This window comes from Perognathus longimembris, chromosome 7, assembly GCF_023159225.1.
Source record: "Perognathus longimembris pacificus isolate PPM17 chromosome 7, ASM2315922v1, whole genome shotgun sequence".
Classification (NCBI taxonomy): domain Eukaryota; kingdom Metazoa; phylum Chordata; class Mammalia; order Rodentia; family Heteromyidae; genus Perognathus; species Perognathus longimembris.
Window position 1 is genome coordinate 27,049,165 of NC_063167.1, and position 27,922 is coordinate 27,077,086.

General features: G+C 50.4%; 1 protein-coding gene across 2 annotated transcripts in view; it reads right to left on the reverse strand.

The window, feature by feature from the left end:
• Hivep3 (HIVEP zinc finger 3) overlaps window positions 1-27,922 on the reverse strand; it is a 376,984-nt gene that overhangs the window by 17,626 nt on the left and 331,436 nt on the right. For both annotated transcript variants that reach the window (XM_048351026.1, XM_048351025.1), the window contains exons 4-5: window positions 18,375-23,975; window positions 15,699-15,844 (exon numbers count right to left, since the gene is read on the reverse strand). In XM_048351026.1, the coding sequence (XP_048206983.1) occupies window positions 15,699-15,844; window positions 18,375-23,435 (5,207 nt within the window). In that variant the 5' untranslated portion in view covers window positions 23,436-23,975. The remainder of the gene's footprint in view (window positions 1-15,698; window positions 15,845-18,374; window positions 23,976-27,922) is intronic.

The following is a 27,922-nucleotide window of genomic DNA, read 5'->3' on the forward strand; positions in this document are numbered from 1 at the left end:
GCAGGGGTTCCATGGCTGCAGCTCCAGGGTCCTTGAGGGTCCCTCCAGGGTCCCTCCCAGAAGCAGCTTTGTGTCCTGCTGCCTAGGGTGGGGAGATGAAGAGGCAGCAGGGTGGGATGTGCAGCTGTAGCCCTTCCTGTTGGCGTTCTTCACGCTGCCACAGCGGCATGGAGACTTAACGCCAAGGAAAAGAAAAAAGCCTCGAAACAGCACAAAATAGTCAGGAGAGACTTACTGCCTGATGGGTTCTAGAGGCACACAAGAACAAGAGGACACGTGTCCTGTCCAAAGTGGGGAGGCAGCTAAAACCCAGCTCTGACTCCAGCCAGTGCTCTGTTGGGTGACTCGTAGCCTTGGTCCGGGGTCCCTTCCTGCCTGTGGTTGCCTGCTGGAATCAGTGCATGACACTAGTGTTGTGGCTCTGGACTCTTTGGAGGCAGGCCTAGGAGCAGCAGCTTCCTCCAAATTGCTGGGAGCTTGGCACAAAGCCCCAGGGTGATGCCAGGTTCGGGAAGGGGGTGTGGTGGCCACTGAGTGGCATTTCAGGCAAAGTGCTGGGTGAGGTGCTGTCCCAGGAACAAAGCTGCTCGGGAAGGTTGCACAGCTTGTCTCCTGAGGGGTCCCATGAACGTCCACTCCTGGGATGGCGCCGTGAGTGGATGAGCATATCTCAACCCATCCCCATTCACTCCTGAGACCCAAAGGAGGTTCAGTAAGGAGAGGAGGCCCTGGGAGGAGGCGGGGCCTGAGGGGAACAGAAGGGCTGGGCACACAGCCCTCTGGATCGTCAGAGCTGCCCCCATCCCAACCAATGTGGCAAGGATTGTCACATCTTCCAGGGATTTTTTTTTTTCTACAATACCAAATCCAGACTTCTTTTATACTGAAAATACTAGTAAACACTTGTACTGGGCACCAAAGACTCTTTTAAGTGCTCTAAATACATTGCCTTATTCAAATCACATGACTATCCTGTGGGAAAGGGCTCTGCTCACCCCCATTTACATAGGGGAGACAGTCAGAGAGGGTAAGTAGCTTACCTAAGGTCACACGGCCAGTTACTTAATGGATTTAGAACTTGAACCCAGGCTACTTGCTTAGTGGGTTCAGGTGCCTAACTTCTGTGCAATCCTCTTTAACACACACACACACACACACACACACACACACACACACACACACACACACTCCCGCTCTCTGTCTCTCTTTCTCTCCCTCTCTCTCTCACTCAAATAAAATTATAGAAAAAGAAGCATAACTATCTAGTCTGGAGCTAAACATCCAACTCAAGGTGATTTCCCCAAGGTCACACGGTGAAGTAAATAAGAGCATGTCTGACCTTCAAGTTCTTGACTTTTCTCTCCATCAAGCTGGGTTATTTTCTTAAAAGTGGGTATGAACTCAATGGCCTCCAAGTTACCTTTCTAATCTATGATTTTAAGAAGCTATTCTGCATTTGCACTATTGACTTTTTCAATACATTCCTAATATTGAATCATAAAACTCTTGCCTTTCCTCCAAATTAGGATATTTTAAAAGTTGTCAACATTGTGATTTTATTATGATCTTCTTGCCAAATATGCCTTTTCAGCCCTGGGCATGAAACTTGGGTACAATCAAACAAATTGAGAGGAAGACATGATTAAGGGTGTCCACACTGTCATTATGAGGTAGCCTGTGGCCTGTGTAGGAAGCTCAGGGCCAAGCCCTTGTAGTCTAAGCTGTGTATATGCTAGAACTATTCAGCTGCAAAAGTAGGAGACATGGGCCTTGCTTAACAAGGCCTGGAGGCTGAGCTGTAGGGCCTGCGGAAGTTCATGTTGAGGTCTGGGCACATCTCATTTTCCTGTGGTCAGGGTTCTCTAGAAATGACATCACATCCAAAGGGGAGAGCACCATCTCAGCTGAGGCCTGCTCAGCAAGGACTTCCACAAGGACATTTAAGACATGCATAGGCCCAGCAGTGGGGCTGATTCTATACAGCAATGGGAGCGGCAGCAGATTTTTCTGGATTTATTCACCACCACCTTTGGACCTGCTCTGAGCCTGGGTCTAGGCCAAGCCAAAATATAACTATGGGACTCTGATGTTGGTCCTGTGAGTGACCAATGGACATCTAAAAGACAATAAAAGAAAGATAGGAACGGTGGTACTGAAGATGGACACGGGGCTGTAGCTGGCATGTCAGATCTCAGGAAACACAGCTTTTATGCAGGGGTGACCTCTAGTACTTGTGACCCGTGAGCCCAAGTCTGGGTAGAGTGTAGAGGACGCAGTGAGTGGGAGGCCAGGCAGCCAGGGAGAGGCAGAGCAGGTGAGGATGGGAGAAACAAGGTCAGGGCAGGAGAGGGCATCTTTTATACTTCTAGAAGGATTCTCACCTCAGGGGCAAGCCCTTGTCTGTCTAGGACTTAAACCTAGCAGTAGGGTGTTCACCATTCCTGGTTTCATCTTAGTGTACAAGTTTCCAGCCTCAGCTACTGGGAAGACAGAGCCCATTGTGCCGCCCCAGAACTCGGCAGGGAATTAGAGACACCAGGAGGGTAACTTCCTAATGGCCAAGTTCAATTAGGAACCACCAGGCCAGCACCGAGCCTGGACAGAGGCCAGCTGGAGTCTGTGGAAAGCAGCCGCCACCGTTTCCGCCCAGACAGTGACATTAGGGAGGGAGGCAGGCAGGCAGCCAGAAGTGGGGGAGCAGGGTTTAGAGAAGTGAAACTTCCAGAGACAAGGGTGAACTCCTCACAGAGAACCCAGCCTGTAGCCACCCTACGCTGTAGTTAGTTCTAGAAGGATAACTTCCCAACTACTCAGGAGCCATAGGGGTGGGGGATAGAGGGTGGGGGTAGGGAGAGGGGACAGTGGGGCTCTGGGGTACCCCCTAACTATTGCAGCTCCATATCCAGTTGTTTTTTCAGAGTGGGTATCTGTGTAGACTGCACTTTTAAAGGGAAGAACCTGATAATATGAAGGTCATTTGCTAATGACTGCATGAGAGAGCATTCAGGTTTGGAAGGTGGATTTATATCTCAGAGGTAGAGGAGCTCTTGTGTCCTCGGATCTGGCCATGTTCAGGCCCCCTAGATCACACCTTCCCAGGTGTATATGTCTCCAGCATTGGGGACTCACAGTGTCACCATGTGGCTTCCGGCTCTCCTGGGAGGAGTCTTTCGCTCTCAGCCTGGGATCCCACCCATAGACTGGGCTTTCAGTCTACAAAAGGCATGACTTCTCCTGAGACAGCGTACTGCACAGTGCTGACTACCATCTCGAGTGACACCACGGAATCTCCCCATCCTCTCATCTCCTTGATTCCCCTTCCCCCACTTGTTTCTCCCCCCCACTCCTCATCCAAAGTAGACATTGAGCTAGGGGTCTTACATGTGAGCCACATACAAGTCTGTCTATTTATTTATTTTTGAGATTTGGTCTCCAACTGTGAAAAGAAAATCAAGCCCTTAGTATTTTTCCCTTCCCTTCTCTTCTCTTCTTTCTTCCTTGTTTTGATGTGAGTACTCAGACTTAAACTATCAGACTTGTGCTCTCATTCAGCTTTTTGTTGTTGTTGTTCACAGCTGGTGCTCTACTACTTGAACCATGCCTGTAAATGGGCATTCTACTGTAGCCTCATGGACTTTTCTGGGTGGCTGGCTTTAAACCTTAATCCTCCAGGTCTCAGCCTCCTGAGTAGGTAATGTTACAGATAAGAGTCCCTGGCACCTGGCTGACCCCCAGTTTTTGACAGGTTGAAAAGTACATCCTTGTTGGGTGGAAATGTCTTGTCACCCAACTGAAAAGGGAATCTTTGGCTTGGTTCACAGTCTAGCTCTATACACTGAACTCAGCTAATGGAGTATGACAAATATGATTGTAGGTGGGGTGGGTGGGATTCTCTATCATTTCTTCTTCCTGACCATAGCCTAGCTTGTCAAAGAAACCACAGCATGCTGAGGGGGACAGAAAAGCCTCTGGAAACAGTTCAAGGTCACAGCCAGAGGGACCAGGACTCCTCAGCACCCCATCCCAGGAACACCATGCAGGGTCCCATCCAAGAAGGAGGAGAAGAGTCTTTGTCTCCATCTGCCCAACAGGACTTAGTCCCCCAGGTCATGGCACTGGAGAGGCAAGGAGGAAGAAGGAAGAGATGAGGATGGTACAGGGGCAAGTAGAGAAGGAGGAGAATGATGATGATGAGAAAGAGGTGGTGGTGGAAGAGGGAGATGGGGAGGAGGAGGAGGAGGAGGAGGAGGAGGAGGAGGAGGAGGAGGAGGAAGAAGAGGAGGAAAAGGCAGGTGGCATCAGAGGCAGGAGAGGAACAGCAGGAGGTTGAGAACATCCCAGCCATGAAGACAGAGCATCAAGCACTTCAGCATCCAGACCATGACACAGAACCCCCTAGGATACCTGACACTTTTGAAATGGAGATCAGTAGGAGAAAGGATCAAAGCCTGGATTAAAAAATATATATGCAGGGACAAAAGCCTCAGCAAAGCACCCCTCACTTTGATTTGTATCAGGATGTCAGAGGTGCCAAATGGGCCATGGCTTCAGGAGTTCCAGTGTGAAGAAAAAAGAGATTTGGGTGCCCATGTGAAAGGCGGGCCGCAGGCTCCCCTGAAAGGCGGTGGGCTGGTGAGAGGCTAGAGAGGAGCAATAGCCCCAGAACAAGCAGCACAAGGGTGGCTGAGGCCCAGCTCAGATCCAGCAGGAGTGATGGCTGCTATGGTAAGCTCCTGCTTGCCAAATACACTGAATTCCAGGCTTTGGACAGCTTTGGGCATGACACAGGGGTGTCTGGTTTTCACAGGGGGAATGGAAGGGTAGGAAGGCCAGGAAGCAGAGTTTCCAGAAACTTCTTGAGCTCCTGCCTCAAGACCAGCTAGGAGAGCTGCTGCTGGGGTTGTCTGGGCTGTCCTTCAGCAATGCCATTTCAATGTCACCTTGTCAGGGACTACAAGATGTGCGTCCAGCAAGCAGGGTCGCTTCCTCTCTTCCCAATCACAGTGGGTATGACCATGACCCAGACATGGACAGAAGAAAACAAATGCACAAGATCTGGAAGTGGGGGCTTCTGAGGAGGGGTCCTCAGATGTAAGTGGATGGGAGTAAAGAACATGTATTTTTTTGTTGTTTGTTGTATGATAGGGTCGTTCTACGTAGGCTGGACCTCTCAAACTTCCTGTCTCAACCTCCCAAGTCTTGAGATTACAACCTTTTAGGGAAGTCTTTCAGTCCCTAGGGATGGCAGCTTATACAGTGGTCTGGCCTTGTACCACAGCCCCATCTTCTGGCCTTGTGCCTTCATGCTCTGTCCTGTCAGGTACCTTCCCAGTTTTCATCTCCAGAGCCTTCTTACTTTGGTTCATTCTAGCAACAAGGGCCTACCTGGGAGCCACCAGCCATACAACCTTCTTTTTTTGTCAGTTGTGGGTTTGAACTCAGGGCCTGGGCACTGTCCCCGAGCCTCTTTGTATTTAAGACTAGCACTCTATCACTTGAGCCACAGCACTACTTCCAGTTTTTGAGTGGATAATTGGAAGTAAGAGTCTCACAGGGACTTTTCTGCCTGGGCTGGCCTCAAATCACAACCCTCTGATCTCAGCCTCCTGAGTAGCTAGGATTACAGGTGTGAGCAGTGGTGCCTACCTCCACAGACCTCCTTATTGTCTTGTTGACCAGTGCCGGCTGTAACCTTGCTAATCCAGGCACTGGTGGCTCTTGTCTATAATCCTAGTTTCTCAGGAGTCTAAGATGAGGATCTCAGTTTGAGGCCAACCCAGCACTGCAGACATACATCTCCTTCACCTCTAGGCCCCCTGCCAGTTCTACCTTCCCTGAGGGAGGACCCGTATGCCATTTCTGCCCTTAGCTCTGTCTCTGGAACTCCCACCCAGCCCCGGTGGGCTGCCTGCTAGCCCCAGCCTGCCAGCCACACTGACCAATCATCAAAAAACGCTTTGAACACAGCCTGGCTTCTCCCTGGCTACCTTAGGCTCCTTTAGGCTCTTGGGTGGATCCATGTGCTGCCATCATATATTCTTAGGAACCTGCGTACCCAGCACAGCCCTCCTCTGCCAGGCCTCTCCAAACTCAGCTGGTCTGATGAAGGGCTGTGTCCCAGCTTACACTCCCCAGCCCTGCAGCCTGTCCTGTCCTGTTGCAAACCACCCGTGGCGACGGATGAAATCTGTCCACAGCACAGATGCAAAATTCTGCTTGGATCTCAGGCCCTGTTTCCTGCTTTGTTCTGATGCTTCCTTCTTGGCTTGACTGGCTGAACTTGTTCAGAAATCTTCCTGGAGCCCCTTGCAATCTCTGACCCCTTTAAACTCTTCTCTTGATTCCTTGGCTCCCTCACCCCCTTTCCACCTAGCTGGATTGTTCTTTCTCCTTTTAAATTTCTGTTCTGAAAGAATCACAAAATATAGTTAAGGCTGAAAGTGGCCTGCAAATAGATCCTTTTCTCCTGCACTGCCTGTGAACAATGGTCCATAGCCTGAATTCCTCCGTGCGTGTCTCCTACAGCTAAGTCGGAGCTTTGTAAAGATGACCTTCAACATAGAAACATCAGGATATTAGTGTAGTTAGGCTGGGCCTGCAACCTTTCTTCTGATTCCTAAGAGGATCTCCCAGGGAACACACAAGCCAGCCATTAGCTGAACACAGTGGTACATGGTTGTCACCCCAGCACTCATGAGGTCGGGGGTGACCACAAATTCGAGGCCAGTTTGAGCTATATTGTGAGATCTTGTCTAAAAAAAAGAGAAGAAAAGAACGAGAGAGAGAGAGAGAGAGAGAGAGAGAGAGAGAGAGAGAGAGAGAGAGAGAGAGAGAGAGAGAGAAAGCTGACTATTTCTTCCCTGGGAAACCCAAGTCATGGATGGAAAGCAGACAAAGGAGACATGACAAGCAAAATGGAATAGTAGACATACTGGTTGGCAGGCAGGAGGGCCAGAGGGGAAAACCGCCCTGCATCCGGTTCACATTTGAAGGATGTCCGTTTCATCCCACAGGCTCTGCCGGGTTTCATGGGCTGCAGTGTGGCCCCACACCTGCTGCTGTAGGAGGCCCCCGCCACCTGTGCCTGGATAGTCACCCGAGACAGGTCTCCCTTCCTAACAACTTGGGCTAGCCTCTACCTTGTGCTGCTTCAAGGAAGTTCATCTTCCATCATATCTCCTGCTGGGGGTCCTCCTCTAAGAGACTCCAACCCTGGAGAGAGATCCACTTCTTCCTCATTTTCTTAAGCCTTTGGGGCCAGGCTCCCCTTTGCCTTCCTCTTCCCTTTGGCTGTGTGTGCTCAGGCCAGCCAATATCTAACGCTGGTCTCTGAAAGGACACCTACAGTAGCAAGGTGTCTCATCTCAGGCTAGGTGCACTGCCAAAGGCTCCTGCCCAGGAAGGAACACCCACAGAGGAACTCCTGCTGGATTCTCTGACCTCTGCAGAAGGCCAACTACTCAGGGAGACCAGAGATGGAAATGGCCATTCCAGCAGGGTCTCACTGAGCACCTGTCAGTATTCAGTGCCGAACTCTGTGGTTCTCAGCTGGAAAGGTTGCACATGTCACATTGTGGTTCCTGGAAGTGGTTTAATTCAAACCACATAGCTATTGCTCATGGCTCCCTGAGAAAACTGAGGCATACAGAGCCGAAGACCAGAGGGCCAGTGACAGCATGCAGGACTCAAACCCTGGTCCCCAGACTCCAGAGCCCAAGCCCTTCTTCTACATCTTTCTAATTACAAACTCAGGGAAACTGAGACCATGACTGAGGACAAGGCCAGCTGAGAGGCCTCAACTCCACAGCCCACAGCACAAGCCTCCCTCCCTGGAGAAGACCTAATTTCACACAAGGCCCAGTAATGGGAAAGGTAAATGTTTCCTGTGATTGAGGCTAAGAAAATCTAGGGGACCCATGCTAACCCTCCTGCCAGACACTCCATCTGTCCAACAATCCACTTGTCATTTTTCTTGTTTGTTTATATTGTCGCTCAACATGGCTACAGAACTGGAGCAGAATTTTCTCTCCCAGCTGGTGGGCGGTGCCTACAGGGCCATCAAACACAGGCCTGGGCTCTGGCCTCCAGAAGCTCCATGCTGTGTAGAAAGACCGCCAAGCCTGGAAAATCAGACCAGACCAGGCCGGTGGAGGGAGGGAGTGAGCGAGGGAGGGAGGGAAGGAAGGCAGGACGAGGAAGGAAGAAACAAGCAAGTGGGAGGGAAGGGCTTCTTTTACCAAGCATTTCTTGTGTGCTAATAAGTACTGAGAGGGGATTAGAACTGACTCTGGCTTTCCAGATGATTGGCTGTTCCCTGTGTGTCCTTTGAGTCTGGGAGCTTGGGGGGGGTAGTAGCACAGCCTGATACCTGCGAAGCAAGAAGGCTGAGAACAACTAGATTTTAATAAACAAGAACAGGATGCTAGTAAAAGAAACATTTGGCTTAGTGGTATAGCACTTGCTTAACCAACATGAGGCTTTGAGTTCAAATTCCAGTACTACAAAAGAAAGAGAGAAAGAAAGAAAGAACAAGAGAAAGAGAGAGCGAGTGAGCGAGCGAGCGAGCGAGAGAGAACATTTTTGTTTTCTTGGACAGGGAAAGAGCTCTTGAAAACTAAAAATGGAAAAAGAAGAAATGAAAACCTCAATAGAGCAGTTGGAAGGCATAGTAAAACAGTACCCAGAATGTGGCAAAAATGCCAAGTTATAGAAAATTTGGCAGATCTGTATACAAATGAAGAGAACAAGCTAGGAGGACCAACCTCCTGAAGCTCAAGAGCTTCAAAGAGAAGAGACAAAGACAGAGAAGGGGAAATAATCAGAGAAATTATTCACGAAAACCTTCAGCCGTGGTCACCAGCTGGCAAATTTCACCAGCTGGTGAAATTTGAGATCTCTGTGCAGTTTCATATCTAAGGATGAACAGTCCCCAGGGTGGACTGAAACTCTTCCTGAGTTGTTTCAAGGGCAATGGAGCAGTGTAGTGACACCTTGACTTCCAGCCTAGAACTCTGCATGTCCCACAATAAGTGCCCACTTTTTTTTTCTTAACCTCTCATACCCCCTCTGGAAACCCATCCTTAAAAGATGGCCTCTGTGGAAATCAGGACGTAAACTCAAGACCATTTCCTACTTCTAGAATCCTTAGATCACTTACAAATGGTCAGTTTAATAACATAAGCGGTTGAAGCTTAGTTCTGACTTAGAAAGAGAGAGTTTTGTCTCCTTCCCAGAACAGAGGAGCTCAGGGGACAGTGTCGTGTGTCCAGCTACTGGACGCTGGGGCTTCCTAGAGCAGCAGGCACAAGGCCACACCAACTGCCCCACACCTGACCCAGCATCAGAGTGAAAAGAAAATGGACTCTCCTTTACATATGAACTGGATGCTGGGAGGACTTTCCCATCAGGCCTCTATCTAGCAACCAGTGTTTTCTTTCTTTTTCTCATTCTCTCTCCCTTCCTTCCCTCCTTCTTCCTTCCTTACTTCTTTTCCATTTTGCTCACATTTCCTTTTTCTACCTATAATTTGGAATTCGTAGGGAAATAGCTTTCTTTCTCATATTTTTATTCAAGACCAAATCTTACTTTATAGCTCAGGCTGGCTTTACACTTATCCTCCTCAGTCTCATGATTGCTGGCATGACAGGTGTGCACTACCAAACCGTGTTAATGGCTGGAGTGTATATCCTCTGGGAAGGCCTTTGAGGACCCAGAAGAAAGGTCTCAGAACCAACCTAACTACACTAACGTCTTGATATTTTCATTTGAGGATCATCTTTGTAAAGGAATAACTTTTCCAAGCATCTATTTCCATTTTCTGGAAAAGAAATGTCCTTCTTGCTTTTAATCTAGCTATTCACATCTGCACTGTAGTGAAGACCTTGAGCTCACAGAGATGGTCCAGGATGAGGAGGGTACCCTGGGCTGGAGCTGGGAGCCCTTCCACTCCCCATCTAAGACCCCCAATCAAGGGAGCACTTCTTCCAACACCTTCCATCCTGTCTGTTGCTACCCCTTCTCACTCATGTGTTGGACCAGTCCTCACAGTTTCTACACTTGCCTCCTCTTCCTAGCATCCCTGCCTGCCCCTGGCTGTCAGGCTCACACACATGCTGTGGGCCTCTCAGTTCAAACTCAAGCTGGCCAGCCTGACTCTCTCCACGCAGCCCCTCCCCATCTTCACTGCTTCCCTCCACAGCCGGCCTCTTAGGACAGGGTACACATGCTGCTTCAACTGCTCTTCAGCCTAGGCTAGAAGGAGTCCATCACTATGGAAACCACTCCCATCCAGGCCATCAGCAACCCCAGGTCTGCTCTATCCAACAGACATTTGTTCCCATGGCCCAGGGCCCTCAGGCAACTGACAGCCCAGCTTTATCCCCACATTGTACACGCTGCCCTTGGTTTCTAGGATTTTACACTTGGCTAGGTGTTCTCCTGGTCCCTTTTAAAACTCCTTGCAGTGGTGTCTCTACCTGCCCTTTAAATGCTGGTGCACCTGATCTCAGTCCTGGATGCCCTTTGCTTTCTTTTCTTCTCCATCACCCCAGGTGACACCATCTAGTTCCAGAGTCCCATCTCTTATTCCCGAGGGCCAGCCTCACGTATATACTAATCATAAGACAGCCCATTGAACATCCTCACTTGGATTTCTGGCCCCTGAAAGGTAGAGGCCCACCACACTCCGTTCTCCCATCCCCCAGCTTGTTTCCCATGCTCCTCTCCTGCCCTCTCCACCTGAGCCAGAAGTGTGCTAGCCGCCCTTGATTCCCACCTTCTTGCTCTTAGCTTCACCAGTTGAAGTAAAGGAGACACAAACAGGAATAAATGGATGGAGAAAATGAAGCAAGGGAAGTGGGGGGGTCACAAACACCAGAGGAAGGTGTAAGTTCATAGTGGTTGGTCTGGGGATTTGTGACTGACGGGCGGCTTAAAAGGGTGAAGGAGCAACTTTGGAATAAAAGCTCTCAAGGCAGAGGGCAGAGCAATTATGAAGTCCCTGAGGCAGCAGCACATCTCACACAGATGGAAGAGACCAATGGCTAGACCACGGGGCACAGGGGTAGGGCAGTAAGCTCAGGTCAGGGAGGAGCTGGACCCCCAGGCAGGCACCGGAAGGCACAGAGAGGGAGCAACAGGGTCTGTGACCAACACCCCATGGTCAAAGGAGTGTTTGCAAGGTGGAAACTTAACTTTGGGAATGCTCATTTGAATGTAGCAAGGTGTGGGTGTGTTGTAAGGGATGGGACCCAGGCGGTCCCATGGGAGCACGCTCGAGCTTTCTCCACAAAGCTTCTGGGCCAGCTGACACTTCACTGCCTAACACACCAGCTCCAAGCCCACACCAGCTGCCGCTCTCCCCAAACCCAAGCCACCCATCATGATCTGCTTCCAGAGAGCCCCACCCCAGCTGGCCCTGGCCTTCCTGCAGCTCACTAGGTGAGTTTATCACTCCCTTCAGACCCCAGGGCCAATGGCTCACCATGGCTGCCACTGCTGGTAGTCAGGTAATTCGTATCAATTCCAGGTACTTCCTCTTTTAGATTGGCTTGCTGGGCTAGGCTCCCAGCTCTCCTTGTAGCAAAAGAAGTTGAGTCAGGACAACGTCAGGACACTCATCATCTTCCATGAACAATGTAACTTTATATGTGTGAAATCACTGCTTCTCAGAAGAGTCTTTCTATATGACCAGGCTGGGCGAGGGCCAGGACATTCCCCATGCCACTCCCAGAAAGGGACAACACAGGCTTTGTTCAGGTATGAAAGTGACAGGCAATGCAGAGAGAGAGAGAGAGACAGAGAGAGACAGAGACAGAGAGACAGAGGCAGAGAGACAGAGAGAGACAGAGAGAGAAAGAGAGAGAGAGGACCCTATACTAGGAAACCAGGACAACTAACTAGGGGCTGACGCATAGTGTGAACAACACATCACCCCAGGAACAAATCAAGAAGGGACTTGAGGGAGACAGATGGAGTTTTAATATTAGTGTGAGGACAGAGGTAACATAACTATGGTATGTGGAGAGGATTGCCAGAGTTGGGTAGCACCAGTCTGTGAAGACCAGATGGATCAGAACCAGGTAGACAGTAGAGATGAAGTACAAGGAACATGCTGAATGGTGGGGCCAGGGGTAATACAGCCACAGAAAGCTCTGGAACACAGGCACAGCATAGGCAAAACTACATTGAATGGTGCCCAAGGATACCAACAATGGCTGCTGGTAGAAAGGCTAGCATGAGCAGTGGGAGAGGGAGAAAAGGAACCACACAAAGCCCTTGGCCATTTTGTGTAGACACCAGAACGTGGGGGCAAACTGAAGCTGGGAATGGTGGGACATGTTCATGGCCCCAGCTATTTGGGAAGTGGAAAATTGTGATTCAAGGTCACCTTAGACAAAGGTGATGAGACCCTATCTGAAAAGGAAAAACAAAAAAACAAATGAAAAGCAAAAGGATGTGGTGTGGCTCAAGTAATAGAGTGCTCACCTAGCAAGTAGGAGGCTCTGAGTTCAAATTCCAATACCGAAAAAAAGAAAAGAATTTAGGGACTAATTGGAAGAGGAAGAGAGGAGTTTAAGGTGAAACTGAATGAGAGGGTCAGATGTGTCTCCAGAAGTTTGACTGTGGATGGAGATGTGGGTGGGAGGTGGAGCGTTTGGCTGGCCCAGGCTGAATTCAAGGAGTTGTGGCTCTCCCAGGCAAAGAGGGCAGGAGGTATATAAAGAAAGGATCTACAATTCAGAAGTGTGGGCTCAGCCCTGAGGTTTTCAGGCAAGGTAGTAGATGTTTGGCAAGGGAGACACTGAGGATAAAGAAGAAATGAGTCCCACTGGCCAGCCATGTCGGCGTCCATCACTTGCAGACTGCTGAGTGGGCTCTGTTACTACCCAGCTGTTGGCTCTTCCCACCCTGCCAGGCCTGGATCCCCACCTTTCTAGCTGGCCCAGCCCCCAGGCAGCCTTCTCTCCATGAGCTCCTCAACACCCACTGCCCCCATCTTTAGCACAGGGCCTTGGGTTGTCACTGTGGTTGGATCCCCAAACACTTTAAGGACTGGATGACAGTTTGCCCCCATATGGATCTTCCAGCCCAGAGCACCCTTAAGGCATTGACTAATCAGTCCAGGAAGGACTGACTCATGGATCCACTGCTAGGAGGTCAAGAAAGAGTAAGAAGAGCCTGGCTAGCAATGGAACAACTCGAGGATACTGAACACACAGCATCTGCTCTTTCTTGCCTGGCTTATTAGCTCATCCTCATGACTGGATTTTTATACAGCAATGTGGACACGTTTAGGAACATCTATGGAAAATGAACCAGTCACAGACCCATGACAAATAGATTGGTGTTATCACCAGCACTGGCTACTTAATGTTTCAGGTTCTTTCAAGCACAGGTGGAATTGTGTGACCTCACTTCCAGTGCCTTGGCAAGGCCATGTGACTTTCTCTGGCCAAATGGACAGGAACAAAGACCCTAACCTCCCAGAAGGGGAAACGTAAACCAGCACACAATAGACCACTCTTTGTTTCCTCCGTTTGGGGCCTCCGTTGGCCTCGATCCCTTGGTGAACTCAGTGAACAGACCTCCTTTCACCAACCTTTCTTTAACAGGTAATGGAGTGAGAAATAGATGCTCATTGTACTTTAAAAAAAAAAAGGAAAGAAAGAAATTGAAGAAGAACCCAAGCTAAGCACTATTCCAGTGTGATACCAATGGAGGTCCCAAGGATACCTTCTGGGTTGTTCTGAGATGGGATTCCATTAGTGCCTTGTAGGTTGGTCAAACAGATGGTCTGCATCCCTGGCCCCATTTATGAGCCTCCAGGAATGTGTTCTGTTCTCCCTCACACTTGAAAATATTCCCGAGGGTGATATCAGCCTCATAAAACCCAAGCTGTAAGAGTGAGGATGGCATTTCCCACAACAGACAGAAGAGTGAGGTGGAGTTAAGAAATGGGGCACACTGGGGCTGGACCCTCCACGTCCATCCATGTGCTCAGTTCCTGTGAACCTTATCCTTCCCACAAGCCTCCTGGGGGCCTCCAAACCATGGGCGTGCTACTGTCCCCTTCACAGAGAAGAACACAGAATTGGAGAGGCAGGGGATGGCGGTGGTTGGACCGGGATGGTTGGGACCACTGCTTGGTGGCAGAGGTGATGGGCCTCTTTTAGAAAGAGACTCTGAGTATCAGGTGGGACTTGTGACAACTTGAGTGGGACATGGAGGATGGGGACACTGTTCAGGCTGCAAGGAGAGTGATAGATGGTAGTGTCACTTCTTACCCTGTGTGGCAGGAAGCTGAAGAGAGGACCCTGCTAGCTCCTTGTCCAGAGGCTCAGCCTTCCTCAAGAACATGGAAAGCTGGGGGTCTTGGGAACTGGGCCTCTACTTGGAAGGCCACTGGCACAAATGTCATCTACTCCTGGCCTGCAAACATCACAATGTGCCCTCTCAAGAGCCCCACAGGACCACCTCTCTTGCGACCTGTGCACAGATCCCGGGATCCTAAGGGCTCAGTGGTAGGAGAATGCAGAGACACAAGAGGGCGCTCTAGCCTAATGGCAGGAGCAGAGAACCACAGTCCCCAAGTAGAGAGGGTCGGCATTTGGAAACACCTTTGGTTCCATGTTCCTCCATGGAACCAGGACTAGTATTGGAGTAGTATGCTTCAGAGATATTTGTTCCCCTTGACCCTGTGCCCATCGCTGGAATAACCAGTCCCCCCCACCTCCTGAGAGACCCTCTGGCTAGTGACACCAGAAGATGCCAACTGAGGATCTTGGGGAGTGTAACAGTCTCTGTTTTCTTCTTTTCCAACTTTCTGGAGGGCTTCTGTGCCTGTCACTGGAGGCACCTGTCGTTGTGATCTCCTGTAAGTCATGGGTGCTGGAGCATCACAGGCTCCCAGTGACAGCTCATGTTGGCCAAGGTTTGGAGATTGGTTTTCCTCCACGCTGTTGTCCCTCCAGAACACGTAGGACTGGGACCAATCACCTTGATCACCACAGGGACACAGAGACAAGACCCCGAGACAGACACTGTGGCACCTCCTCACAGACACCACACCCTGGGAGCAAACACGTGGCCACACAGAACACAGCTGGCACGAGGAACTTCCACAAAGCACATCTAACGTAAGGTGCACTTCTAGAGCCCAGAAGGTCCCCAGAGTGGCTAATTCTGACACACAAGGCTCATCAGGTTTCCAAAGGTGAGCACAGAAGGCTAATAACCAAGGGCTGCAATCAGTGAGCCTCAAGCCTGGCCAGTCAGAAAGGGTGGCAGCCTCGTGGGCAGGACCTGAGTACCCATGGAAAACTGGGCAGGTGGGGAGGACCTCAGCAGACAGAAGTGACTTCTGAGAAACACTCCAAAGGAAATGGTAGTCCAGATGGCAGCTAGAAGGCTCACCAACTCCCCTTCCCTCAGGGCAGGGGTGAGAAACTGGCCAGGAGCAGAGGATTCAAGGATGGAGAAGGGCCTGGACTCTCAGATGCTCAGCAAACACCCAGCATCACACATCTCTGTAAGGACCCTCACTCCCCCCAGGAATGTTCTCAAATGGGTGACCTCTGAGTCCCACAATGCAGAGAAGCACCACAGGAACCATGGGTGCCCGGGGGCACTGCCGTGTGGGCAGCACAGTCCTCTGATTTGATGCACTAAGCAAACTGAAATCCAAGTGTGTGTCTTACCCTCCTTCGAAGATTTTGATCCTCGCCGGCTCCCCTCTCTTGGAGGCAGGAGCATCCTCTTCTGGCTTCCCTCGCTTCTCCTCTTCTTTCTCCGCTCTAGCTACGTCTTTCTGGCCTTCCGGGGAAACCAGTGACGGGAGGTGCACCTGCCCACCGCAGGGATAACAAATCACTGCTGGTTAAATCTGTACTCTGGGTGGGGATTGCCCCAATACAGTCTTGCATGGCATTCAACACATGCACAGAGACTCCCTGATCCTACCTCTTCCTGCTGGAGCAGTGCCAAGTACTCAATAGAATCAAAGACCTGACCCACTGAGGTATGGCTTCCCCTCCGTCCGTGACTCTCAGTGAATGTTCTTATGGGAGCTGCTTTTCTCTTTGTTGTTTGTACGAATCTGGGAGCTCCTAGGAACAGGTCCTTATCCTGTTCTCCTCAATCACCTCAGCACCCAAAACAGGTCCACCTCATGGAAGAGGCCTAAAGTATACTGAACAAATAAAGACTATACTCTGTCTTTGGGATTAACTGGTACAATTGTAATGAATAGATCAGAAAGCCAAAGCCATACTGCTGGTTAAGGACAGAGCTGGGAGCAGAGTACAGCATTTCCAGGATCCTGACCCTCCTGAACTAGGACCAACGACCAGGAGCAAGCTAACTCTGACCATGGCCCACAGAAGCTGTGCAAGGTTTGGGCGGCTGCTCTGTGGGAACACATTCTCTTGGCAAAGTAGTGAGCCTCAGTGAGATCTGGCTCTACAAGGATGGCAGGCATTGACCATGTGCTTTCCCTATATTTTCTACTATTCCATGACCATGTCCTTTGAACCCACCACAAGTGTAGGGAGCATAGGTGCCATGCTGAGCGCTGGCAAAAAGCAGTTGGCTGGCAATCAGGGAATCTGAGTTCTAGCACAAATCTACACTGTGGCTTTGGCAGAAAGGCACCTATGGATTTCCAGGCACATGGTATCTATTCCCTATATGGCCTGTGAGCCACAAGGGACCAGGGGGTCTATCAGACTGATGGTAGCTTCTCCCTTATAAGCTGTGGTGATGCCTGAACCAAGCTGGAGGATGTTGGTTTCAGTGGTCCTATCCACATTACCAAGAAACTGTGTTAGCACTGAGTAGGGGACCTGGGATCCACTTTAGCTCTGTGCTTGAGTGACTGTGTGTGTGTGTGCGTGCGCACATGTGCATGTGTGTGTGCTGGTACTGGGACTTGAACTTGAACTCAGGGTCTATGTATTGTCCTTTGGCCTTTTTTTGTTCAAGAGATGCTCTACCACTTGGGTCACAGATCCACTTCCAGCTTTTTGGAGATAAGAATCTCATGGACTTTCTTGATCAATTAGCCTGGCTTTCAAACCAACATCCTCATCCTCAGATTTCTATCCCTTGAGAAGCTAGGATTACAGGAGTGAACCACCAGTGTCTAGTTTCATTTTAGCTTTTAATGGTAATCTGAATTCATATAGGTAAAAACATTTACTAGATATCAGTGGGCTATCTACTGTTTTATGCACATTTTGTATATTTTAACTCATTTAATTATCCACCACAGTCCTGTGCAATAAGTATTATTTTTATCCGTGTGTGTGTGTGTGTGTGTGTGTGTGTGTGTGTGTGTGTGTCTTGGGACTTGAACTTAGGGCCTAGGCACTATCCCTGACCATTTTTTCTCTCTCTACCACTTGAGCCACAGTCCCACTTTTGGCTTTTTTGGCTTTCATGCCTGAACTGGCTTTGAACCATAATCCTCAGATCTCAGCCTCCTGAGTAGCTAGGATTACAGGTGTGAGCCATCAGTACCCAGCTGTCATCCCTGTTATAAAGTGAAGAAACAACAGCACAGAGGTGAAATAATGTTCCAGGTCACACAGATAGTAGGTGAGCTAGTGGAATTTAAGCCATGGCCAGAATGCTTATTTATAATTTCCTTGGTTCTGCAGTTGTCAAAATGAGCAAGGAGAAAAAACAAAAGAAGGAACGTGTGGAAGCAAAGTGGACTCAGAAACTTGGGTTTCCCTGGGGCTTAGACACATAAAAAGTATTAAAATCAAACTCAAATGTGCTAGGATGGCCTGGGCTTACAAGAAGATGGTTAGGAAAAGCCTTGAAGTGCTAAGATTAACTAAAGGATGTTTTCAGAACAACTACCAAAGAAAGGAAGCCGCATAATGACAACTGCCAGCTCTGTGTAACAGAATTTTCTTAAGGCATTGTTCAAAGATGGGTTGGGTTGAACCAAGAGGTGATGAGGGCTCTGGGACTGGAGTTATACAGCAGAGGCTAGAGTAACCACAACTGTACAAAGGCCTCCATTTGTTGACCCTGAAGTTAAATTAAAGTATTTTGGAAGGAGATGTGGACATGTTTGGAGATTTTAGCTCATTTTATGAAAGTGGCATTGTAAACCATCACTGCATTGGTCAAAATTGCAATGTTATCTATTCCAAAAATCAAAGGACCCACTGATAAAGAAACTAAAAAACAAAAACAAAAATAAAAAACATGTTTCCTTGTAAGACCACCAGTCACAGTTGTCAGGGAAAAAAATTGTCCTCCTCAGCTGGTTCTAGTTCAACAAATGTAACCTGAAGACCCTGTGGCCTTAAAAGCCCATCAAGGGCCTTGGCACTCAGTGACGAGAACAAAGCTGAACTCACCTCTGTCATGCGTGGCTTGCGGGAGCTGGATGGCACGAGCCTTCCTGACTCGGGATGTGCAGCTGTGGCCATGGTGTATGTCTCTTTGCTCACCTTCTGCTTAGACCTCAGGAGGGACAAAGCAGCTTTAGTGGAAACCCCCGGAAGGTTGGGGTTGTACAAACTTATGCACCAACCAGCGTAAACAGAGGACCTCCTATCTGCATGCTGGATGTGATTTGGCTTAATATAGTTTAGATAGCACCAACTGACATTAGTGGTCGTGTGGAGGCTGGGGAACTGAAGTACCTTCTTTGAGTCCGTACCTTCTTGTGACTTGGCTGTTCTAGGGGATGTTTCTGATAGAGACAGAGAGCTGGGAGGTGCCAGGGGAGGGAGGTCAGGCTGTTCCTTGGAATCTTCTTTCTTCACGCTTAGTGGGCAAAGCCCTCTTCGGTGAGGCTTGCCAGATGGCTGGGCATAGTCTTTCAAAGCTTCGGAGCTTGAGGCTGTCCCGTGAGGCAATGTGGGATGGTGAGAGAGAGGAGGAACTTCCTCTGGATCTGCTGGATCAGAGGATAGGCTGGACAAGTTCTCTGGCTCCCTCCTGCCCCGGCCCTGGCTGCCTTGGTGGGATTTCTCTGTCCTCTTGCCATCCTCAGTGCTGGTCAGCACCACACTGCATGGTTTCACCAGCTCCAGTTTCTCATGGACCTTGGAAGCCTCCTCCTCCTTTACCCTTTTCTGCTGCTGGGTTTCCATGGTGAGCTCAAGGCTGCCGGCTGGGGAGAGGACACGCTTGCTTCCCCCAGCTGTTGATGAGCTTCCCTCTGGGCTCGAGACCCCCTCAGAGGATAAGGAGGTGCCTTTCCTTTCAGGGAATGCTGCAGGCACTCTCAGGTACGGAGTCTGGAAACTTCTGCTTTGCTCTTCACTTAGCCCAGAGGATCCAAGCCTGGTGTCATACACATTGGCTCCACACACGGCTGTCCCTGCAGCTGGCAGTTCCTCACACCTGGGGAGACCCATGCTTACCGAGCTGCCTGGGGCCTGGGTCACTAAGGTCTGAGAAAGAGTGGTGTACATCGCACTCCCATAGGATGGTGTGTTGGTCTGGATTCGGACAGGCACCACCAGGGACGCCATGGTGTCAGCACAAGCAGGCAGAGCTGGCGGCGGCAGCGGGGCTGAGGGGGGCTCTGGGGAGCTGGTCAGAGGAGCCACAGGAGGCAGCTGGATGTCGCTGCTGAACTCAGTGCTGCTGGAGGGGCCGGAAGGTCCTGGTGCCAGCGGGGCCAGGCTAGTTTTGATTGGGGATAGGTGGCTTTCCACATTGCTGGGGAGCTGCAGTGCAAACTGGGATTGCACCGGCAGGTAAAACCCAGAAGACAGTGCCGAGGAGGCAGGGTGTGGCATGGGGAGGAAAGAGGGGGGCTGGCGGAAAGGGATACTGGCAGGGTGAGGCAGGAGCTGGGGGAGATGGAGCTGGCTTGGGTGCAGGACGGTAGGTTGAAGAGGAAGTGGCGGGGCTTGAAATACGGAAGGAGGGAGTGGGGGCATGGAGTATGGGGAGGAGAGGAGGCCGGACATGGCCTGGGTGGCCATAAAGTCTGAAGACTGTCCTGCTTCATGCTGCAAGAGATGCTGAAAGGAGAAGAGGGAGACAGGTGGGGGCAGGTATGGCTTCTCCTGCAGGGACAACTGGGCGACAGGGGTGTGGAACACCTGTAGGGCTTCAGTGTAGGGTGGGGTGGACCCCAGTGGGGGCCTGTCCTGCATCTGGCTCTTGCTTCCCTGGTGCCCACTGTGCGAGGTGGCTGCCAATGAGATCTGGGGCACTGAGCTTTTGGCCGAAGGTTTGGAGGAAGAGGGCTGCGGCTCCTCGCTGTCCTGCCTTCCCTTAGGGGTGGTCTCTGGATCGGTTTCTGGAGGCCGGCTCAGAGAAGCCTGTCTCACCAAAAAGCATTTTCTTCTCTCTGGTGGGGCTGCTGGGGCTGGGGGAGCAGCTGGTGCTGCTGCAGCCGGGCCTGCCAAGGACAAGCTGCCGTAGTCAAAAGATTTGCTGCGTGACTCCGTCATTTGGGTAGAATGGGACACGTTGGGGCTCTGCTCTGAGGCTGACCTCCGCATCTCTCGGGCATGCGGGTGGTGGCTGGGGACAGTCAGCATGTGGGTGCCCGAGGGTTTGGAGCGGACTTCGGATGAGGGCCCAGGGACCTCAACTTTCCCATGGTCATCCCTGTCAAATGAGGCTGAGCGGCTGGAGCCGCTCAGAGAGATACTGCTTTCCTGGCTGGGACTTCGAGACAGAGGTACAGATGACTCAAAGCTGGACTCCCCCGATGACTGGGCTATCTCTGCCAGGCGCAGCCTTTTCTTCTTGGGGGGCAGCTTCTCGGCAGGGAGCTGGGCGAGCGTCTGGCTGCGCTGGGGCCACTGGAACTCCTCTGTCTTCTCGGGTTCCTTTGGGGGAGGCTCGGGCTCTGTGTCTGGCCGGTCAGGCTCCTCACTCACCAGGATCTCAGGGACTTGAATATTAGGCTGACGGACCAACCTAGGCTGCAGGGAATGAGCTGAGCGTCCTTGTGGGGCAGGTGGCGGGGTGGAGAACTGGGCCGGAGGCTTGTCTTCACCTTCGAGGCCACTGGACTGCTCGAGAGGGTCGGATTTCTCAAAGGAGCTGGTATGCTGGATGACAGAAATTTCTTTGGATGTTGTTCTCCTTTCCTTCCCTGATTCTGACCCAGATCCTGGCTTGGGAGTCTTTGGCTGGAAGCTTGTCGTTCCCTCCAGTGATTTACTTGTTTCTGCTGGTGACTTGGTGGACTCCAAGGGAAGGTTCCGAGAAGGGTCAGATGGTCCAGGGCCACTAAACTGACTTTTGGTCAACTCAAACGCAGGTGGTTCTTCCTCATCCCCAAGGCTCTTCTCTTTCCTTCTCTTCCTCAGCGGGGTGAGTTCCAGGGTGGCCCCCAGTTTATAGTGCATCATCTGGGACCATGGCTCATGCTCTGCAGGACCCTTTTCGGCTTCTGGAGAGGCACGGGCACCTGCAGAGAGAGGCTTGGTGATCTGGAGCTCTGAGCAGTAGTACTTTTTATGGGCTTCATAGTTGTCCTTCTTCTTGTACCGAGCACCACAGACGGCGCACTCATAGGTCACTCCTTTTGGCTTTGATCCCTTCTTGGTCTTTTTGGTCAGTTCACTTTCCTTGGGTTCTGGTTCCTCGGGGGGCTTGGACGCCACATCTTTGCTGCTTGGTCCGGGCTCCTCAGAACTGTACTCACCTCCCAAAGGTAGCTCGATGGCTGGCTGGCGCTTCAGCATCCGGGGATGGGAGGTAAACACTGGATTGCTGCGGCTTGGGGGCTGGGAATCGGTGATGTGGTCATCAAAGGAGTAGCTACCGCGGAAGGTGTGATGGGGGGTGCTGATGGTACAGGCGGCAGAAGGCATTGAGTGGCTTCTAAGCAGAGGCACAGGGGGAGTGGTGCTGGGTGGGTGCTGGAGGCTTAGCAGTGATTGTTCCGGCTTTGTCTTCTCACTGTGGGATGACAGGGGGTCCCGGTAGAGACTGGACTTGGGGGACTCCATACTACTGCGCCTGGTCAGCGAGCTCCTCCTGGGCTTCACACTGTCGATCTCACTGGTGTCCACCACGGCCTCGTTGATGGTGATGAGTTTTGTAATGTGCTCGATCACCTGTGTCCGGGGCACAGACAAAGGCACCAGGCTGGGCTTGTCTTCTGTAGACAGGGGCAGCAGGGGCTGGGTAGAAGTGGCTGTCAGCATGGTGGTTCGCTGCCCAATCCTGCCACACTTGCCAAAAATGATCTCCGCGTAGGACTTAGCATTGGTGTTTGGGGGACTGACCTGTTGTTCGGCACTCTCAGAGCGGGAGAAGTACCCGGATTCAGTACTGCCTTTGCTTCCTGGGCTCAGGAATGCCTGCTCATCGATTACTTTCTTCCTTTCACTCAGGCGGAGGGCGAGCTTCTGCTTAATCGTGTGGGTGTCCTCGGGTTTATGGCTCAGGGGATGCTCGGACGAGGGTTCCACAAATGGGGTGGGGTCCTCCAATGATGTTGCCGTGCTGGACTGGGACAGGGAGCAGCGTTCGTGACTGGAACTGTGGCTCCCAGAGCTATACAAGCTGCTGGATAGAAGAGGGTGCTTAGGTCTGGGGGAGGCCTCTGTTGGGGGGCCAGATGTGGTGGCAGTTTCTTCATCAGAGTCTGTGCTTTCTCCCTCGGTGGGTTCCTCAAATTCTTCCCCAGGGATTCTCTCCATCTCCAACCCTGGGGGGTACAGCTCACTGCCCGTACCTGAGGCCAGGCCCGCTTTGATGCGGTGGGCATGAGACTTCCTGTGCTTGTAGAGATTGCTCTTGGTCTTGAAAGAGAAGCCGCAGGGGCCACAGGGATAGGGCCTCTCGCCTGTGTGTGAGCGGATGTGTTTCTGTAGCACGCTGGGTTTGGCGCAAGGCCGGCTGCAGTACTGGCAAATGTACTTGCCTGGTTTCTGGGGTTTCCTCTCCTTCTTGTGGGCCTCTTCAGTAGTCTTCAGGGTGACCTGGGAAGGTCGGGGCACAAAGACCTTGGGGATGCCAGGTAGTTCCTCAGGGGGGAGGATGGAAGCATGGGAAGGGAGAAGCTGGCTCTGTGGATGGAGCCCAGGGGCCACAAAGGAACCTGAAGGTCCAGGTCTCATGGGGTCGACCAGTTGCCACGTAGACCCCTCTAGGAGATGCTCAGGTTTGCCGGGTGACATGAACGCTGGTGTCAAGGGGTGCTGCGGAAGCTGTGAGATGTGGACAGAGGCTTCGATGGAGGGTCTCCTCGGGGGCTTTTGTTGTTGGCTGGTTTTCTCCTGAGAGCCTTCCCTAAGGACAGATGAGGGGCCCGGGAAAGGCTGCGGGGCTAAGAGCTCCTGAGAGGTGCTCTCCTGGGTGGTAGCCGTGCCACTGCCTGTATATGGGGCACTGGAGGAGACACTGGTCTGAACGGCCTCTCCTTTGGTCAGTCGCTTCCGGGGACTTCCCTCTGCCTTCTTGGTACCCTTGACACTTTGTTCAGGATCCATGACCTTCCCAGAAACTTCAGATGCTACTTAGGGAGGGCTGGGGCAGGCTGCATTTACAAAGAATCTGAGTTTCCCAAGGAGCTGTCCAGCATTGACCACATGGGTCAAGAGCTGTGGAAGCTGACCCCAAGACGGCTTTTGGATTTTTTTCTTTTTGCAAGTGTCAGTGGCTGATAGTGGATTCAAAACAGGTCATCAGGGCCCAAGCCATTTGTAATCAGTGAGGCATGGCCCTCAACTTCACAGACAGAAAGCATGACAGTGCTTCCTGTCCAGATGTCTGTCATGAAAACAGCATGAAGGATGTCAGTAGTGCCATTGTATCATGTTGTTTGGCAGTGACAAGTGGCCCCCATGAGTCCCCTGTGTACTACGCAAATGGCTGAAGGTTGGGGGCCTCTGTGTCCATGGCCCAGTCATCCCTCGGCCCAGCCCGGGAGATGTCACACTGGATGCTGGTGGAGGCTTTGTCCTGGCCTCTTCTCTTTAGTTCTGCGTTGGGAGATCAACGAATGGCCCAAAAGGAGAAATCACACTTTTCTATAAGACAAAAACACACACAAAGACACACACACACACAAGAAAGAGAGGACAGTTACTATCACACATCATCCATAGTCTGGTCAACTGGGACTCAGAGTCAAAGCTGGATGAGACCCTAGCTCCCATGGCCAAGCACTGTCCATTCCGCCCTTACCCGCCTCACAGTGTGTGTGTGTGTGTGTGTGTGTGTGTGTGTGTGTGTGTGTGTGTGTGTGTGTGTTTGAACTCAGGAACTAGATGATGTCCCTGAGCTTTTTTGTTCAAGGATAGTACTCTACCACGTATGCCACACATCTACATCTGGTTTCTGGTGGATGAATGGAAATAAGAGTCTCCTGGACATTTCTTCCCAAGCTGGCTTCAAACCACAATCCTCAGATCTCAGCCTCCTGTATAGCTAGGATTACAAGTGTGAGCCACAGGTACCTGGTGAGTGCTTGTGTTTCTGACACTGGCTGTAGGGGGTGTTGGTATCTTGGAGGCAAGGCAGGCTCTGGGATTGTAGGACAATCGAGTCCAGAGATGTAGGCTCTCCTCCCTACTCTGTAATCCATTCTGTGGGAGTGCCAGCTCACTTAGCCTCTACTACCTAGCCTGTAAAATGAGTAATAGTAATTCTAGCCTCACCTACACTTGGGGACTGCCCTAGGGTTGGACAGGTTAATGAATGTATATGCTGGTGAATGAACTACAGTTGTTCTGGTTCAGAGCAGATTAAGGGTCCATGAGTGTTCAGGATGAGCTCAAGGGGGTGTATTACTCTGCACTGATCTTTCTCATTGACCATGGATTTCAAAGTTACCAGGAGGAACATGATTCATCTTGTGTCCCTCTTTCTAACCCAGTGCTCAGCTTGTGTTTCAAGGAATGCTGCAAACTATGCCACAGCCCAGCGGGACTCACACTACAATATGGCTGTGACCACCACACCGATCCAACAGTTCCTCAGGAAGATCCTTTGGGAAGGTTCCTCCAGCTTTGGAGCCTCTTGTTCTTCTAGTGCTCCAGGGAGGCCTTGGAAGGTGCTCAGGAGGTGGCATCTTGCCAAGAGGCGGAACAAAGCTGGTCTGCTAGTCAGACTGGACCCTCTGCAGATGCATGCATTGCACCCTCTTTGGGTGGCCCAGACTTTCTAGGAGAAAGGCTTTGTCCAGGGCCTTTCTCCCCAGGGGCATGGTCTAATTTCAAAGTTTGGAGGTCACTATGACTGACTTCCTAGCTCAGAAAATTCAGGCCTAGAGATGGAAAGTGACCTATCTGACCCAAGCCTCTAAGTTAGTTTGTTCCTCAGCCCCTTCTCCAGCCTAGGTTGAGGGCCTGAGGATTTGGCCAGTGTATCTGGGCTTCTTCTCTCTTCTGTGTGTCCCATCCCTGACATTCTGACTCCTGGCTCCACTTCTGCCCTTTCCTTGATTTTCAATGGTTTTCTGGTACAGACTTGAACAGTTCACTCATTTCGCTTCTAGGATCTCAGAAAATGAACAAGTCTGTAAGAGTCAAAAGGCAGGATCTCAGACCTGGTAATACACCACGGAGGAACAGACAATTCCATCTGTTAGCTAAAGGTTATACCCTATAAGTTTATTCCTTATTGTTTTTGTAAAACTGAGTTCACAAAGAATTCAGGATAATTATAATTAGAATCAGGAAAGCACCTTCTGTTTCCAAGGTTGGGACCACATGGCTGGAGCCCAAGAATAGACACCCAGAGGAGATTCCCAGGGGAAATGGGAGCTGGCCTCCATTGGGCAGGCAATGCCACTAGTCCTGGAAGGCAGCCAGTTGCAATCTGCCTCAGACTCCAGGCTGAGGAGCCTGGGCTACCAGCCAAGTGAGATAAGGCCAAGACAAGATGGGGAGAGGGGCACTGTGCCCAGGTTACTGCTAGGTCAATGTAACCCCAGATTTGTGGGGCTTAACACAGTCCTTTGCTTGTAATTCACATACTTACACATATGCTCCAATAATCCAAAGACTGACTGGCTGTAAGAAAACACTGATCTCAAAATGCCAGGGAAGCAAACTAGTTTCCAGCTTCAGTAGCTAGGGACCTAGGGCTCAAGGTATAGGCCACATGGTGAGATAAGAAAGATCAGATGATAGTGTGATTGAAGCAAAGACTCCTGTCATCAGGAGAGAAATATATTGGCTTCTATTGAAGCCACAGTTAATAAGCCTGTTTTGGAACAGATGAACAAATATACCAATTCACAGAGGGGGTGGTGTATGAGTGTGATGGCCATTCCTGGAAGACTGAAATTGGTTTGACAGTCTACCTGGGTATCACTCCCATCCCTACCCATACTGGTGTTTGAACTAAGGGCCCCACGTAAGCAACAGTCTCATTCCTTCCTTTATTTTTTGTAGGGTTTTGTGCCTGGAGCTGGTCTGGGAGCTGGATTTTCCAACTTCCACAGCCAGAGTAGCTTGGATTACACATATGAACCACTAGGTTAGCTTGTTTGTTAATGAGATAGTGTCTTGCTAACCTATTGCCCAGGCTTGCCTCAAACCATAATCCTTTTATCTCTGCCTCCTACGTAGCTAAGATTGCAGATGTGAGCCACTGTACCTGGCTAAAATCTCTATTTCTTGATTTCTAGTAAATCTTATCAGTTTCTCATAAATGCATTAAGAAACCATTTCATTCAGGGGATTTTTAAAATATTTTGTTTATGTTTCTATTTTCTTACTGCTTTATGTAAACTTTTCATATTGGGTATATTAATACTTTAAATCTAGGCTACCAATATTTTCTCACTATATATCATTAGCATATTGACTGTACAGAATGATTTTTGTTGCAACTGGGGCTATCATTCTTCTCATTTATAACTATAGGATTAATGGCCAAGCTTATGCTCTAGCATGCCACCTAAATATACTTTATGATTCATTGTGTCTAGCTCTTCCTTTGTGAAGAATTTTCTATTACTCCCCACTGCAGAGGTAGTTGGCCAATGACATTTCAGTTCTGTCACAACTGGGCCCAACCATCTCTCAGCTTCTCCACAATACCCCTGTTCCAAAACAGCCTAATTGTATGAGAGACTCTAGGGTGAATACTTGAAAAGGGCCTTGAGTGATGACAAACACATTAAAAGTTAGATTTTGGAGAATGAGACTCCATCTAGGCTGGAGTCTATGTGCAAAGCACAGGGAGTGGGATCTTTGGGGGGCCCTAGCCTCCAGAGTATCTAGGTGGGACCCCATGATGCACTGGGGTAGAGTTCTACTCATCCCCACTCACCCCTAATCTGTGAAGGCTCAGTCATGTCAAGCAGATTCTCTGACAGCTAAGGTTGGCAACCAACCTTGAGATAGCAGGAAAGATACTACCCTATCCCCATGGGATAGGTAGAGGTAAGTTGGGCTAGACTGGCCTTTGAAGGTAACTGCCTTTCACACCCTTTAGTCAGGGATAACAAACAGGACCAACCTGAAGTGTATGGCTTCCTTGTGTTGGGCAACACACTTTCCCATTCAAAGGCTAGACAGCTTCCCAGAGCAGCCTAAGATAATCTGCCCTGGATCAGGCCTGTGCTTTATCAGCTCATCAGCATCTTCCCCAGAAATCTGTGTCCCCTAGACTGGGCTACAGCCTAGGCCTTATTCATATACATATATACGTGTGTGTGTGTGTGTGTGTGTGTGTGTGTGTGTGTGTGTGTGTGTATTTTGGGGTTTAGTACTAAGCAAATTACTATAGTATTTCTTAAATACTTGACCAAGAATCTACCATGGGCCTTGATTATGCTCAATATTAGCATATTGGTTCTTTCTTGCAGATATGGGGACTAAAGCTTACTGCTTCTGATCAGATAGGACTTGAACCCCAGGTGAAGGCCAACACCTAGAAATTGCCTGCGGTGCTGGTATTGGTCAGAGTAACCATGGTGTATTTTGCCTATCTTCCAGGGCTCCCTGCTCCTTTGGGGTCAGGG